Below are 17,187 nucleotides of genomic sequence, written 5' to 3' on the forward strand. Positions count from 1 at the left end.
GTCTTTAACGCATCTTATAGAGCTAGTGACTATTTCCTCCATATTAATGTTGATGTCCGGTAACTGTTCCAGTTTTGCTCTTACACACCTGGTCCAAATAAGGGCTACACACTTTCATGCACATCCTCCTCCGCTAGGTCAGCCAATCAGCATGAAGCCTTTATTTGGATCAGATGTGCAAGAATGTGCAAGAGCTGAACGAGCCACTTGCACTAACTGGAATCTGTGTGAGATGTCTGATTGGCACTAAATTCTGAGAAGTAAACGAAACATGGCAGTGGCCATGAAGAGTTGTGATGTTACCGGCAAGCTAAATTTGGTGATTCCTTCTGTTTTTGAGAATGTTATATTATTGATAAATTCCAAGATGAACAATGAGCCAGTCTAAAAGCTGCTGTCAGTCTGGTTACCTGCTATGATTGGTTTAATGCTGACCAATGGTCTTGGCCAATAAGAGGGACACTGCACTGACTTCTGTAAATAATCTCGGATAGAGACATGGCCAGAACCCATTGAATTACAGCGGGATTTAGGGCTCTGGAAACCAGGGTACCTGATCAGACAAAGCACTCCTCTAGTGAAGCTCCAACTTGGCACCAGTAGTGATTACGTTTTTTTTATGCCAGTGCAAAGCATATGTTAAGGATTCATGGTTATTTCTCTGGTTGTTTTCATTCCTCATATCCAACATTTATCTATTCATCCATCTTTAATTCCTCTCGTTTCAGATGAGCATCCTTTCCCGTCAGGTAATCACGGTCAGTCAGGAACTGCAGGAAATGACACGTCTTCTCAAACCGCTCCTCCATAACCCCCCCACACTGCTGATTCCCAAAGGTTTTTGTCCAGCCCCAAGTGTATCTTCAGATAGCTGCTCCTCAGCCCCAGCCCCTCCTGTCCAAACTGTCCTTCCAGACCGTTCCAAAGACAAAGATCTACTCTTCAGCTTGGTGCCTGAATCAACTTCTTCTCAACCTAGAATGACCAAGGGTTTACAGTTGAGCACTTGCCCAAACAAATGTCATCCACTGCAGAATTCACCGCCTTTACCCGCCCAATCCATCATGTCACATCGTCTTCCAGCTCCCCATCGGATCAGTGTCCCGCCCCCAGTCTCCCATTGCTCGGCACCCCCATCACTCAACAGCTCTCCCCATGAACACATCATGGTGCCACAGCCATACTCTTTCTCCTCATCCTCTTCCATCCCTTCTCTCTCCCTGTCGTCTTCCTCCTACCCGCCGTCAAGTCACACTCCCCTTTTGATAGACTTGACAGAGCATACCGTTGAACCTCAGACACAGACCCATTCCTCATTTCAGCCGCAGTTCCACCCACAGTCTGAATCCCCGCTCCAGCCCCAGTCCCAAGCCCATTCTCTACCCCATTCCCAGCTTGATCTCCAGGCTCAGCCTCCCCTCCACCTCCAGTCCCAGCTTCAGCCCCAGGCCCTTCTCCAGGACGTAGGCATGGCATCCAGCTCCCAGGACCCCCTCTCAAACATTCAAGATGTGGAGTGGGGGGAGCACACCGCCCAACTCAGCTTCATTGATGAAGAGGGACCGTCAGCTTAAAAAGAGAAGAATTCCCTGACACTGACAAAGGACTGGCAGGATGGACAGGCATGCTATACACTGCATGATAAATATTTGCCCAAAGGAGGGCATTTGGGTTATGATGTAAATACACTGAATTTATTCTCTTATCAAATTATGATCATGAGCGCCTGTCATGAATGATGGATCTAACAATAAAAAGAGTTTGTTTTACAATTGCGCTCTTGTGTGATAATATTTTACTAAAACTTTAAAGCATGTGTAGCTAACATTTTAGTGTGGGCAGGCTTTAGTCAAAAATTTGAACTCACTCCCACCCTCATAGATGCTCCAATGACAATGCAATGAGGAAGTAGAACCTTAGCTACAGCAAGCTAAGCTAAATTACTATAACTAAGTCTAAGGGAGTGGGACCCAGTGTGCAGCTGCTCAATACAGTGTCTAGTAAAGCATTAGGATGGAGCTCCAGAGCCAGTGATCTACCAGGGACACAAGGATCACTTTGATGTCAGCATTCTCATTGCTTAAATGCTAAATTGACCAATTGCAGGGAAAAAAAGAATCTCTCACATATATGTATACTGTATGTACTGCCAGACACAGAGTACACTTAGACACACAGTGAAAACGCAACCCTGTTGTTGCTTGCCAGCCAGGTTTTATTATAGCTGTAGTTGCGGCTGTGTCTTGGTCTCAGGTTCCTTTTGTAAGCTGATGATGATCAGTAGCAAATGAGGTGACAAGGTGGGAGAAAAGGAAGGAATATGTATAGACCAATGGAAACTGCGAAAGAAGGTAGGTGGCTACTCAGTTAGCCTTCTAAAGGACTGCACGGTGGGGCAGACAGCTCCCCAGTCCACTGGCCTGTGGTACTCGCCCTTGCCCAGCAGGTACTGGCGGCCCTTGTAGTTGGGGTGTTCAAAGAAGACCCACCAGCCTCCCAGGACCTTGCAGGAGTGGACCTCCCTCAAGTGGAACTTCTCCAGCACTGAGGGACAGTCCTCGGATGCCTCAAACGCCTGGCCAGCAAAGTCCCCTTTAACATAGAGCTGGATCTTGTAAGGGGCTTCGCTGGCCTGGAAGAGATGGATCAGGGGACGGAGGAGGATGGGGTTGGATAGGACAAGGAGTGGTCAAAAGAAGAAATAGGGATGAAGACAATAGGTTGGTTGGGCAGTTGAATAATAAGCAAAGATGTGGTATGAAGAAATATGGAGAGAGAAAAAGATTGTTGGGAGTTGGTGGGAAGATTTTGGCTGGAGAGAGGAGGACTGACATACAATGAAGCTTGGGTGAGGGTGAATGGAGAGGTTAGAGAGAGTGCAGGATGAAGAATAGGGTTCGACCAGTATAGTTTTTTGAAGGCTGACACTGACAGGGATATTTTTCGATTAAAGCTGCCAACAACTACATGCAGCGGCCAATATTCAATATATTAGAATCTGATCATTTTCATGCCACATGGTACTTTAAAACAAGTCTACCTCCAGTGTTCTACTCTTGTCAGGGTGGGAAAGCCAATGAAACTGCGTGGCACCCTCCTACTATGAAATATTTACTGGGGAATTAGGAAGGAGAGGTTGGTTTTACTGCAAGATTTACAGACTGACACCCCCAAGGCTGTTAAAGCAAAACTGAACTTTGGTGTAGTGTTGGGTTGTATAGTGACCTGGCTGTCTTATGAGTCCCCACAGTGGTAAAATATCCTCATTAATTGCTCTGTGCTCCTCTGGGCTGCTAATACAGAATACTGTAGTTCTATCTTTTCATTCACTTCCATCCTGCAGCAGAACAGCTCCCAAAATAACACATTTAGCACATAAGAAAATGCAAACAAAATGGATTATGCCATTAAAAAAAAACAAGACCCAGTACCGTGTGTGTGTGTGTGTGTGTGCTTACAATTATTTGTGAAAGTAATATCAAGTCATTTCTTCCTTGCACAAGGCTACAGTGCAGAGGCTTCCTGCAGATGCTACCTGCCGGATCTACTTTCTAATTCAAATAGGAGAATAACAAGAAAAGAGATGTTTAATTTCTTCAACAAGTGAGTACTGGGACTTGTTATTTATTATATTGGTGCAACCCACTTTGTTCACAATTGTGTAGGTGCTAAAAGTGTTATTTTGACAGCAGACACATGAATACAGCATTCTGGATTAGCAAGCCCAGGGAGCGTGATATAACTAAAGAGGCTATTTCACCAACATGTGGACTCATATCACATCCAGGGAGCGATAGAACCCAACACTCTGCCAACGTTCATCTCTGTGCTGAGGTCTCTGAGGTGAAAACAACAGTCCTGTCTAACTTCAAGCAAATATTAGCTCAGTACATCAGCCTTTCACTGCACTGGTCTATACAAACCCTCGACTTGAGGTAATCCACAGTGTTCAGGGGCTTACAAAATGAATCATCTTGCAAGAGCTGACTCTGTCGTTGAGGCCCATCCACCGCTGGTGTTCGGGGTACTCGCCTCTGGTCAGGATGTACTGGTAGCCGAGGTAGTTTGGTCTCTCGTAGACCACCCATGTCCCGCTTTCCACGCGGATGGAGTTACAGTGACTCAGGTAGGAGTGGAAGTCAGAGCAGTCGCTGTCACACTCATACCTGCGACCCTGGTAGTTCTTATCCTCATAGAAGATGATCTAGGAGAGGGAATATGAGGACATTACATTATTCAAGTGTTATTTCAATTTAAAAGACACCTTACATCCATACATGGCAGCAGTTGTGTTCTTAATGAACATGCTCCGAAACAAACTCAATACATTTAATCTCTTTCCAGAATACAACAGAACTACTTGAACTACTTGCAGGGAAAGTAGTCCCTAAAACAGGACCATTTTTGTGGTGCATCTCCAGTAAATTTTATGCAGCTTCACGCCTGCAGAAAGTTCTGATTTTCTCCCTTTTGAAATAACAGAAGCCAGTACATGCTCTTTTCTGTTAGTGGCAAATTTACTGCGTGGTTTATACCCATTATAACCTTGAAGCTGTTGAATAACAAAAGGATAAAACTTTCATTTGGACAACACTGAGCCGGTGATGTCTAATGTTGAACAAAAGGCCAAAAGGTAAACCGTTATTGAGCCAGAATGATATTGTACTCAGGTTTACTCAAGATATTGTGCATACTCATGGCTCTAAACAAGCGCAGTATCTGAAGTAATTGTAACTAGTTACACTGAAGCTCTGCAGTATAGTTCTACTCACCTTGCCCATCCTGGGTGTATACGCGATCTGCTGAGCTGTATCCCTCGAATGTATGTGCTATGTGTGTTATGTAGGCTATGCGTGTGTGTGGATATTGTGTGTGTATGTGTGTGTGTGTGCCCGCATCCCTCATCCTCTTTTATACACATCAAGCCCTCTGTCATTGAGACAATTGCTTTGTCATGAAAATGAGATCCAAAATTTGAGTCAGTGATTCCGTCGCTATTCATGTTTTCCAGAAAAGGGTTGTGGGATTACACTGCATAAAGGCCCTGGCCAACAGCTGCCTGGTCACTCTGTTTAGAACAAACTGTGAACACACACATGTACAACACGCACACACACACACACATGCACTGGATAAGGATATATGCACATACACAGATACACACATATAGACACAAATGCAAAGTTTCTGAATCTCTGTCTCGCTTACTGCTATGCACATGTTACAGCATAAATACAGCACATATAAAAACACACACACACACACACAAACACACACACATGCACACATACATATACATGCACATACACTCGTACACACTTAGCGAGTTATGATTGTGGTACAAACCTGTGCCAAGCTGGGAGTTGGTGCTCTGCCTTCTAGTGTATTTAGGAAACAAAACTGCCGAGTCAGCTTTCACTATAGCAACCAGTGTACCAAAGTGATCAATAGTAGCACGAGCCGAAAGCTGCGCCAGCCAATCATTTCCATCCATTAACAATTAAAACTCTAATTAAGGACACTGATGTTGCATTCGTTGCCAATGGGAAAGACTGTAGATACGAGCTTCCCACCTGAAACTACTGCTCAGCTGTTAAAGGCACAGTTCACCCATTTGGGAAAAAAAGAAGAAAAGAAATCACTTCCTCTCTAGCTGTTATGTAGGACAATAGTGGTGCTATCTTCATCTCATTGTTACTGAGTGCTGCATGCGTATTTATTCCATTTTATTTTATTTTATTTTTGGTAATTTTCTGGTAATTTTCTCATAAACTTTTGCTAATTTCTTACTAATTTTCAGGTCAGTTCTTCCTAATTTCTTTATCCTCTTTTCCCAAAGATTTAGAAAGAAACAGATCAGGTTTCAAAGGGTTGGATGTGCAAAGTAACATTAGATTGTCTCATAGAGGAAAATGAGTATACTATATCTATATGTGTAACCAGCTGCTGACTTTTTTTTGGCTTTTGAAACTTTTCAGCCCGCTCTCTGTTTTGGATGCAGTGTCATCACTCATCACCCACCTGTACTTATGACAAGTTCCACTAGGTGGCAGCATTTCCACAGTAAAAATACAAATCAGTGAGCCCTCCTGTCCTCACCGTCCCAACAAGCCGGCCTGCAGTCTCTACACGGCTGCGAATTTACTGTGATTTATAAGAGCTAAGAAGAAAGAAAGACAGACAGAAATAGAGAAACAAAACTTCCAAACAATAAAAGAGGAGATAAATAAATAAATTAGCTAAAATTTAAAATAAATAAAATAAAATAAAATAAAATGAGCTGGGTAATAAATTAAAAAATAAATAAATAAAAGATAATCTTTATGATCATTGAAATTAGATTTAAGTGATCAGTGATGGTGGATCAGTGGTGGTGCTTGTGTTTAGATGCCTGTGAAAAGAGTTAATTAAAAAAGTTAGTGTCACTTTGAGAGCCAACCATGCTAAAAAAAAAAAAAAAAAATGCGCAGAATTTGAGCCACAAGAATTACGGCTGCCGGTTTACAGTAAAGCAATAAAATGAAATAATAACATAAAATAAAATAAATAACAGAAATTTTAATAAAAACTGCAACAATAATAAATGAATACAAAATATATAAACTGTGAACTTTATCATTTTGTCACACACTTTCATCACACTCTCCGGTGACCTGTGTCACACACCGCTGTCTCCCCCGGCCCCTCCTGTGCAGCTCCACTGCATCTAACACAGTAGATCCACATCAGAAAGCAGGTTTTTAAACCATCTCAGTAGTTTCAGACTCATAAATGTATGCACATAGTCAATATTTGCTGTTACAACTAATAAGAGCTTGCTTGTTTTCATTGGACCCCTGTGAAAGCGCTCTTTAATGGAAGAGCATATGCACACACACACACACACACACACACACACACACACACACACACACACACCTCTTGCTCAGGGTTAACAACCTGTGGTTAGCTGTCAAAGGTATTTAGTGTGATGCAGGACAGACAAGTGTTGGAAATGTACACACACACACACACACACACACACACACACACACACACACACACACACACACACACACACACACACACACACGAGGAGGAAAGACATGGTGAACAGTAATGATAGGTGACTATTCCTCCATCATGAATTGCAGACCTTACTGCTGCTTTCAGACACACAAACAAACATGCAGCAAAGTGATGAACTGACTCAAACCACTAAAATCTGCCATAAAAAAAAAAATACAAACCTCACATGAATCATGTAACAAAAGTTTCTTATAAGCTGCAGATTCACCTTGAAATAGAAGCTCTGTAATGTTTATTTGTCAGTTCATGACTTGATATACAATAAAATCACACAATACAAATAAAATCAAACAGGTTCAAATCCCTCCCAGCTGGGGCAAAAAAAAAAAAAAAAAAAAAAAAACAGGGTGGGGAGAGGTAAAGAGAAACGCTGCATTCCATTCAAAGTCAGAGGTCGGAAGTTCCCGGCTGCAATTTCCGACCTCCGATCTCTGTGAGCTCCAATGGTGCAGAAAAGAAAAAAAAAACAGAGAGAAAGGGGAAGAAACATGGATGTCCTCAAGACTTAATGCAAAAGCCTGTGTTTGTGCAAATGTGCATTTCAAATGAACAGCTTTAACCATTTGGTGGTGTTTGATATAAGGTTTGATTTCAAGTGATGCACTGCTGACAGCCACTCTTCATCATACAGTGAGGATTATAGCTTTGCTGATGCTACAGCCTTTACATGATGAGCTCAGCATTTTGATATAAACGACCATTCTACACTTTAAAGAAGCTGTAATAACTGTGACACTGAAGGAATGCAAAGTAACACTCTGCCTTCATTATAGGTAGAGGCTGCCGGTTGATGATCGATGCATGGCAGCTGTGAAGGTGGGGACCCGACTCCAGCACACCAGGTTCTCATCCTGCAATCAGACTCACACACACACCCAAACAGAGACTGAAGAGGTGGCGGGAGCAGTGGAGGAGGGGGCATGACAATGTGGTTCTTTAAAGTTCCAAAGTTCTTCATTTTTATTATCTGGTGTTATTTGGTGGCAGCAGCATGAGATTAGGACTGCAGCTAACAATTCTTTTCAGTGTGGATTAATGTGCAGATTATTTCCTCAGTGAATGGATTAATGTCTTGGTGTATAAACCATCAGAAAACAGGGAGAAATGCCACAGCGTCACAGCTGACATTTTTAATAGCTCGTCTGGAACCCAGTGAAGGAACAAGGAACGTGGAGAACCGGCCAACAACATGTTCATTGGTTTTCAACCTGATACTCAATCATTTGAGTTAAAACGTTCCAAGAACCTTTGATTCTGAAAAATTTACTATAGAAAACAAAACAAAACAAAACAAAAGGTTCTTTACGGAACCAGTTGGGTCCACAAATACCCTTAATTTTTGCTTTAGTTCTATAAAGAACCATTTATAGTTCCTAAATGAGCGTTTTTTTGATGATTCTTTGAGACACTGTTCTGTAGATGGTTCTTTATAGAACCTCTTGCTGAAAGGTTTTCTGAAGAACCATTTTTGGTTCAAGGTAGCACCTGTGTTTTTCTGTGTGCAGATATCACTGTCGGATGGTTTTGTCACACCGTGCTGAGTGACTGAAAGTTCAATGCTCAAGACACTTCAAAATAGGGCAGTATGCCAATGTCATACTGACAATTTGATTAAAAGACTAGACATCATCTGAGATTTTGGATTTTGTAATATTGTGATTATGGCGTTAGTATTTTTCTGGGTTTACAGGCTGCATAACAGTTTGTTCTTGTTTTTTTTTTGTTTTGTTTTTTTAAATGTTATTTAATATTAGACTGTTTTAGCTGTTATTTGGCACTACATGCTTGGTCATCATATACACATTACTAATGATTGTTAATCAAAACTTTGAAAGCATTGAAAAACAATCTCATGAAAGCAACAATAGTCAGTCTTACACAATATCGTCACCATTTCATTATTGAGGTCAGAAATACTATGATATTGGATTTCGGCCTTATCACCTGTCTCTACTTAAAACACTTAACTTTCTGAGCTTTCATAGTGATTACAGGTTTAATCAGGATTTTTGCTTAAAACTATAATGTGTGCAGACTGACTATATTAACACTTACACGCTGACATAATCCAGCAAATTAATTTCTCTGAGTGTTAAATGTATTAGCTCTACTAAAGCTATGCTATGATTGTAGAAAGACCAACATTCTGTGTAATCCCTACAAATACATAACTGAGTTTGGTTTCTTTGTGACATTTAAATAATTTGTCTTGTCTGTCAGTGGGAATTGAAGGAGAAACACATTTTTTGTGGGCATTAATCTTTCTGAATTTGTGTTTTTGATGGAAAATCTTACTGTACACTCACTGTTGTCTATTATTTGGCCTAAAAAATTAGCTGCTTTTGATCAACAGTCATGTGTGTTCAGCAGCATGTCCCACCACAACCGTTCATATTTTCCAAATGGATTTAAAAATGGTTTCTCTCATCACGATCATTTGCATTGTACAAGACTATGCACGCACCTGAAATGGAAGACAGAACAGATTTTACTTTTACTTTGAACAAAAGCTTGAAATCAGCTGTGTCATATGGTTATAGTATGGGTCTGAGTGAGTCTAGATTAATTAGAATATATTAATTAATTTGGAATCCACATCTAAAGACGTCTCATCACTCACCAGTGTTTGTTGATGTGCAGCTGATAATTTATCAAATCAATTAAATAACATCATGTGCTGCCCTGCGTCTGACAAATAGTAATATCTTGTCTAACCCTACCTCCAGGAATTTATCACACTGAGCAAAATATAAAATCTTGTCAGTCCAGATGTCTTTTTTTGAATTTTATTGTCTGCAAAAAAAAAAAAAAATGCAGTATAAACCCACTAACACTACATTTGTTAAACAAAACCCCACTTACAATCCAGCTGAATTAGACTCTGAATTCCTATGTAACAAACACATATGAAAGTAAGTCTATACATACACTATATTACCAAAAGTATTCGCTCACCTGCCTTTACTCATACTATGAACTGAAGTGCCATCCCATTCCTAACCCATAGAGTTCAATATGATGTCGGTCCACCTTTTGCAGCTATTACAGCTTCAACTCTTCTGGGAAGACTGTCCACAAGGTTGAGGAGAGTGTTTATAGGAATTTTTGACCATTCTTCCAAAAGCGCATTGGTGAGGTCACACACTGATGTTGGTCGAGAAGGCCTGGCTCTCAGTCTCCGCTCTAATTCATCCCAAAGGTGTTCTATCGGGTTCAGGTCAGGACTCTGTGCAGGCCAGTCAAGTTCATCCACACCAGACTCTGTCATCCATGTCTTTATGGACCTTGCTTTGTGCACTGGTGCACAGTCATGTTGGAAGAGGAAGGGGCCCGCTCCAAACTGTTCCCACAAGGTTGGGAGCATGGAATTGTCCAAAATGTTTTGGTATCCTGAAGCATTCAAAGTTCCTTTCACTGGAACTAAGGGGCCAAGCCCAGCTCCTGAAAAACAACCCCACACCATAATTCCTCCTCCACCAAATTTCACAGTCGGCACAATGCAGTCTGAAATGTACCGTTCTCCTGGCAACCTCCAAACCCAGACTCGTCCATCAGATTGCCAGATGGAAAAGCGTGATTCAGCACTCCAGAGAACGCGTCTCCACTGCTCTAGAGGCCAGTGGCGGCGTGCTTTACACCATTGCATCCGACGCTTTGCATTGCACTTGGTGATGTGTGGCTTGGCTGCAGCTGCTCGGCCATGGAAACCCATTCCATGAAGCTCTCTGCGTACTGTACTTGGGCTAATCTGAAGGTCACATGAAGTTTGTAGCTCTGTAGCAATTGACTGTGCAGAAAGTCGGCGACCTCTTTGCACTATGCGCTTCAGCATCCGCTGACCCCTCTCCGTCACTTTACGTGGCCTACCACTTCGTGGCTGAGTTGCTGTTGTTCCCAAACGCTTCCATTTTGTTATAATAGAGCTGACAGTTGACTGTGGAATATTTAGGAGCGAGGAAATTTCACGACTGGATTTGTTGCACAGGTGGCATCCTATGACAGTTCCACGCTGGAATTCACTGAGCTCCTGAGAGCGGCCCATTCTTTCACAAATGTCTTGTTTCACAGTCTGCATGCCTGAGTGCTTGATTTTATACACCTGTGGCCAGGCCAAGTGATTAGGACACCTGATTCTGATCATTTGAATGGGTGAGCGAATACTTTTGGTAATATAGTGTATATAGAGTATCTATGCATAAGTTAACAGGAGGTTTTTGTTTCTGGTTGGTTTTTTTTCTCACCTCTCACCTTCACCTTCTTCCTCACCTCATGTGGTAGTGAATAGAACTTTAAAACTACAACCCCTTAACAAGCTGGTCTTTTGATGCAGCTTGCCCCAGGGCAGGGCAGGTAGAGTTTAAGGATGGGGCTGCTGGGGCTCAAAGGGGGGAAAATGCTACCTAACTGTCCAGCCACTAGGGGGCAGACAGTTTGCCTCTCTGTCCTGTCTCTAACAACATGACTGATCCCCAACATCACATGGTGATCATTTCTCTCATTTTAGACAGGACAACAATACATGACTTCACCCAACACAACTGTGAACTGTATGTATGACTTCCAGTGTTTGTATGTGTGTGTGTGTGTGTTATAATTGCTCAGTTATTTTCCTTTGTCAAATTTCTCAGTATATCTCTTCATTTCTGTTTTATCGTCTTTTGCTTTGGCATTAACTGGTTCAAACTGATCTCTTTTCATAGATCCATATACATCCTTCAACTAATAAATAATCGACCCTCAATCATCTGTGATCACATTATTAATTTTGTGTATGGCTGCCTAGACACGGCTCATCTGGCCCATCGTCTCAACTTCCCCCAGTCTCTCCTCTGTTGCTCAGCATTTCCCTTTGAAATCTTGAACTGAGTTAATAAATTACATATATCTGTTTTTATTTCTGTTAAGAGCATGTTTGTATAAACTCTGCTCGCCGTTCTCTCTCTCTCTCTCTCTCTCTCTCTCTCTCTCTCTCTCTCTCTCTCTCTCTCTCTCTCTCTCTCTCTCTCCCTCTCAGCTCTGTGTCTCTCTCTCAGTTGGCAGCTCCTACTAAGCCGGCAGCAGCCCTCTGTGCTGTTCAGTCCTCTGTCTGCTCAGGTCGCTGCTGTCTCTGAGGGAAAACTTTGGAAAGTTCCCGTTTCTCAGCCTGGATTCACTCATTTTCATCAATGGACAGAGGCTTTTCCCCGGCAGACACAGTTACATCCTGAACAGTGAGTAGCTTTCTTTTTTTTTTTTTTTCTTTTTCTTTATTAAACGCTTGAAAGTTTATCACCTGCACTTATGTAGCAGCTGATAACGAACGACAGGAAGATGTGAAAACTTGTCACACTGTAATAAAAGGTCCTGCTAAATTATTACTTATAGTTCAACAAGATGACAACAATTAAAAATCCTGTTGTGTGATTATGATAATTATAAATGTCAAGCCCTGTGCATGATTCAGGATATATCACTCATTATCGGGAAACAAAAATAATCAAGTGCCAGATTTTATTATGTTTTTGATTCATTTCAAAGGAGCAATATATTACATTAGCCAACATTTATTATACTGTCAGTTGCCACAGGGCATTTACATGGACATACATATGCTTGCTTCTTTTCATATGAAAACTTTAATTTTACTTTTATTGTTTTTTTTCATGTAAATCCATCCATTTGATCAGGAATGATTTTTAGTTACCGCTGTTGAATCTCAGAACTGTCGACATTGTATAAAACACTGCTGATAAAGTAATGAATAATAATGAATTGAATAAAACTACATGTAATTATAGTCAGAGTGAAACCTTGGATTACAGTAATCAAGCTTTCTAATACATTCTTATTTCTAGTAACTAAAAGTGAGACTGTCCCTCATTTTGCTGGGGACCCCACAGAGTTCACTCGGGGCCCCTCACGGGTCCCCGGAACCCATGTTGGTGAAATTAGTTTGAAGTTTGATCAGGGTCACCCATAGGCACCACCTGTGTTATGTATTTCATATCATGTAGTCATTTTAGAATACCTATTTATTTATTTAATTAGTTATTATAAAAACACAATTTTATTACAAGCAGTGAGACTCCCTCTTCCTTCATTATTATTTTTATTAATAGCTCTTATATATCATAGTCATTGGAATAGTTTTTGTTGTTGTTGTTTGTTGTTTTATGTTAGAATTTCAAACCAGTTTTGTTTGGGTCAGTGATACCAGTTTGGAAATCACATTCACAACTTTGTGTTACTCCTGGGGGCCACCGATAATTTATGATAAATTTCATATTTTCTGATTTGGGTTCAAGTTCATTTTGTGTTTTGTAAAGGAAGCAGACCGAGTCTATAATCTTCAGCCTGATCTTAAATTGAAACACAGGTGCTCACTGACTCGGATAATAACAAAATGTTCACAGTTTCACACTTTATGTTGTAACTGCACTCATTTTTCAACACCTCAGCTCTGCTTCAGGTGTCATCTGATTTTAAACCCTCACCTGATTTTCACATACATTTGTCAGAAAGCCTTACATGAGGGTCTTAAACAAATAAAACCATGAAAATGTAATACAGATCCAATGCAGAGATGTTATAAGGGCTTTTCTGACTGCCATGCAGCTTTGTAAAAAAAACTCAGAACAGCTGAATAACATGAGAGGTGGTTTGAAACTGATAACAAGAAGTGAGGGAGCTGTTACAAAACACAGCATCAAACTGTGAAACAGCACTACTTATTTTATTTAATGAACACTGTATATTAAAGCAAGAGCTGTGGGGCCAAGAAAGCATATTGGCACATGGTTTGATATCTCCATCACAGAAGAGAAACATGAAAAAGCAACAAGGTTCAAAAGAAGAGGCAGGTTGTTCTCATAATAAAACACAACGGTTATCACGGGCGCTCCCTAGCGGCGATGCAAAGGTGATGAAAGGAAGAGAGAGATCGTGACAGAGTTGGTTTGGAATCTGGAATATTTCTTTTGTGAAAATCACTTTTTCAAGAGCAAAGTATAAAATATGACTTTGTAACAGCTGGGTGTCTCTGTTCTTAACTGAACTGCTTTGGAAACAAAAGTTACTCTGATTTGAAACTTGACCTATGGTTTAACGCACATTCACCAGCCTAAGCAGCCTGACTGAAGGGGGCCGTGGTGTGGATCTGACAAAAGCAGAGAGTGAGACCGCCTGCCTGTCTAGCCCCAGTGTGTTGTCTTCTCCTGGTGTACGTCCAAACATCAAAACGCTCAAACGCTCAGCCCGGCAGAGTACGACTAACATCGCTTCAGAAACTGATGGAATCCATTTCGACATGCGTGCAGGCCACAGAGGAGCAATCACTTTTAAACTAATCTCAGCCTTTAAAACTGGTTGTTTTCACAGTGTTCCTCCACCAAAACAACAGCGTGGGCGGTGACGAGCGGTGTCAGTCAGTTCCAAAAGCTGAGATTGCGTTGACTGGATCGATGCTCGCTTGACGCCGAATTTACCAGAATATCAGCCCATCTTAGGATATGTTTTACGAGGTGTGTCTCTCAATATCGGCTGATAGGCAAAGACACAACACGATCTTTGAATAGAGTGTGGCGCTTTGTGTGGCATGTGCTGCAGCAGCCAGTCTATTGTGGCTTCTGTCAGGCTGCACACACTGAACAACCCTAAGTGCAAAACTACTGGCCTCATCCACAGATAAGCCATCGTGAAACATGATGAAAAAGTAGAGGACAGAGCATGACGACAGCTTTTCAGAATCAATATGACAGTGATGTATGATATCAGTGCTGGACAATATGAAATATACTGTAAGTAGAAAAATGGGGACTCTTAATTTGATTGCTGGCACTATATGTCTATGTCTCTTGTCACCTCATAGAGATCAACAGTGATAGACTTTAATGTATATTTCACCATTACACCTATCCTCTACTGATTTTGATTATTTTAAAAAGGCAAAGACAGAAAGTGAAAGTGCAAGATTTTCTCATCTGTTTCTTCCTTGCTTTACTAATATTTGATAATATTTGACAGTTTTTCATCCTTTGATGCCTTCAGTCTATATTTGAGAATCCGGTGCTTTCCTCTGTTTTACAGCTGTAAGCTAACTTATGTTGGTTGACTGATTCTGATTTTTTTTTTTTTTTTTTTTTTCATATCATAAAGCCCACAGATCTCCAAGGTGGGCAGATGAAAAAATATAACTTTTACCAGGAAAAAAAAAAAAAAAAAGAATGTCTGGCCCATTTACTAGAACTTAGCATTGCAATAAATCCTTTGGCAAATCATGTGGCGGTACTAAAGATTTTAAAATGTATCATCAAAATCCCCCAATTTTCAAATATGAATTTTTGGTTGAAACAGCCACCTTTATAATGTTCTGCTTCTGTTGCTTATTAATTTGTTTCCATTCATAAACCACAGAAGTGATAACTGCCTGTGTAAAGCAAACGTTTCCCCGGGACTATTTTCCCTGGCGGAGGGAGCTTTTCACTCCCCAATTTCAAGTCATCAGAACACAACAGTGCAGCTGCTTTTAGGAAAACGAATGTGGACGACTTTATTACATTGATGGAATACTGGGGTGGAGAAAGTTTGAAGTCTCTGAAAGTTCATCTTCATATCGTAGTGGAATTAATAGAAACCAGTGGCTGGAGTAAAGGGATGAAACGTGATATTGGAGTTCTAAAATATGACTGCTTGCTTTGGAAAAAGATCAGCAGAAATATCAAGGTAGTATATACATTGTGTAGGTATTACACTAAATGAGCAAAATCACTGGTGTGGTCCTTTAAGTTGGATAAACTGTAGGTTTCTCATCTCAACTTGTGGACAAGAGCAGATAGGTATATTAACATAATCATATTATAAACTGGAATGTTTGACCATGTTTGGAGCCAACAGGGTCAAATGATACTGAAAGGGCTTGACTAGTGGAGGAAGAGATGAGTTTTCCCTAGTCTGATTGGGTTGCAGTTTCCTGGTTGAATCAATTTCACCTGAACTAACTGAAGCCCTTTGCAAACTACCGCTCATCTGACTGTATAGGCAGGAAAATCCATTTTGGAAAACACAAAAACTACTTATGTTGCTGAATAGCTGATGGCTGAAAGTGGATACAAAGTCCTCCAGTGTCTTTGTTGATTGCAATGTGGGAGAGGTTTGTCTTTGCTTCTAATGGGATGAGATGTTTGCGATACATCACTGTGCACTCCAAGTGAAGTGTTGCCATCATGAGCTCACGCTGTTCGCTGCTTTAGCTTGAAGTTTATCAACTATTCATTTGGCCACAGTGAAGCGGTTCGGCACAAGTGTGCAGTAGCACGTTGTGAGGTTGGTTTGGCAGCTTTAATGCACAGTGAGCAGGGATTTCAGCGCCGCACTGAAGTGGGTCTCATTTAACTTCTCTTTACTGCTGATCACATCGTTTCGTTTTAGGGGCCTGGGCTTGAACATTTTCATGTTATCGACTCCCATTCGATTAGACTGAGATTTTAAATGTTGATGAAGTATTGAATTCTAGACATGCCTTCTTGACAGAGTGAAACCTGGGATTAAAATAGTTATTTGTATATGTATGTCTTTAATTTGGATTATTTCTTATGAATTCAATTAAGTGAAATTAATCTATACCCTATTTACCTGGGGGCCTCCAGGAGCTACCCCAGGGACCCTTTGAACCCCTAAAGGACCCATTGAGGCCCCACAAGGACCCCTTCAGCCCTTTCAAGCACCTCAGGAACCATTTAAACACCCTAAAGGCCTCTTTTAACACCCCTCACGGACCCCCGAGTGTCCCCAGATCACACGTCAGGAGCCCAGCTTTGAGCATTTCTTGTGAATTAAATTACAGTGCAATTAAACTACTCCCCCTTTTGCTGGTGACCCCTTGAACCCCCTCAAGGGCCCCGCATTAGTGCAAGGCTCACGACGCAGCCAGATAATGGGGATGTTGACTGAGTGTTTCTATGTGATTTATCAGTCGGAGGCTACTGAGTGTGACGGTACATTTGGCTCCCATGTGTGGTAGTAAAGTGAATACGGTCTGCACTGGGAGTGTGTGGTCTCAGTCTGCGTCTGTGCAGCCTCCCAGTGTGTTGCTTGAAGTGGTTTGGTGTGTGTGTGTGTGTGTGTGTGTGTGTGTGTGTGTGA

The 17,187-nt window shown here is 41.3% G+C and overlaps 3 protein-coding genes across 4 annotated transcripts in view; 2 read left to right on the forward strand and 1 right to left on the reverse strand.

The window, feature by feature from the left end:
- LOC115374903 (potassium voltage-gated channel subfamily H member 8-like) overlaps positions 1-1,763 on the forward strand; it is a 35,665-nt gene extending 33,902 nt beyond the window's left edge. For both annotated transcript variants that reach the window (XM_030074064.1, XM_030074057.1), the window contains one exon: positions 729-1,763. In XM_030074064.1, coding sequence (XP_029929924.1) covers positions 729-1,574 — 846 coding nt within the window. In that variant the 3' untranslated portion in view covers positions 1,575-1,763. The remainder of the gene's footprint in view (positions 1-728) is intronic.
- Positions 1,764-2,359: 596 nt separating this feature from the next.
- On the reverse strand, positions 2,360-4,781 carry LOC115373448 (gamma-crystallin S-like). The gene is made up of 3 exons (XM_030071852.1): positions 4,773-4,781; positions 3,962-4,204; positions 2,360-2,632 (listed from the first exon to the last, which is right to left on the reverse strand). The coding sequence occupies exons 1-3, from the start codon at positions 4,779-4,781 to the stop codon at positions 2,360-2,362; spliced, it is 525 nt and encodes a 174-aa protein (XP_029927712.1).
- A 7,376-nt stretch (positions 4,782-12,157) lies between these two features.
- Positions 12,158-17,187, forward strand: part of LOC115373327 (DNA-binding protein SATB2-like) — a 39,268-nt gene continuing 34,238 nt past the window's right edge. The window contains exon 1 of the mRNA XM_030071661.1: positions 12,158-12,278. The gene's annotated coding sequence lies outside the window, so the exon portion shown is untranslated. The remainder of the gene's footprint in view (positions 12,279-17,187) is intronic.

Source organism: Myripristis murdjan, chromosome 2 (genome assembly GCF_902150065.1).
Source record: "Myripristis murdjan chromosome 2, fMyrMur1.1, whole genome shotgun sequence".
In the NCBI taxonomy this organism is placed as follows: Eukaryota; Metazoa; Chordata; class Actinopteri; order Holocentriformes; family Holocentridae; genus Myripristis; species Myripristis murdjan.

Bases quoted from the DNA above. Each gene is read 5' to 3' on its own strand.
- LOC115373448 (XM_030071852.1), bottom strand. The intron at 2,633-3,961 runs GTAAGCCCCTGA...CATCTCTTCCAG, and splicing joins CTTGCAAGATGATTCATTTT to GCCAGCGAAGCCCCTTACAA.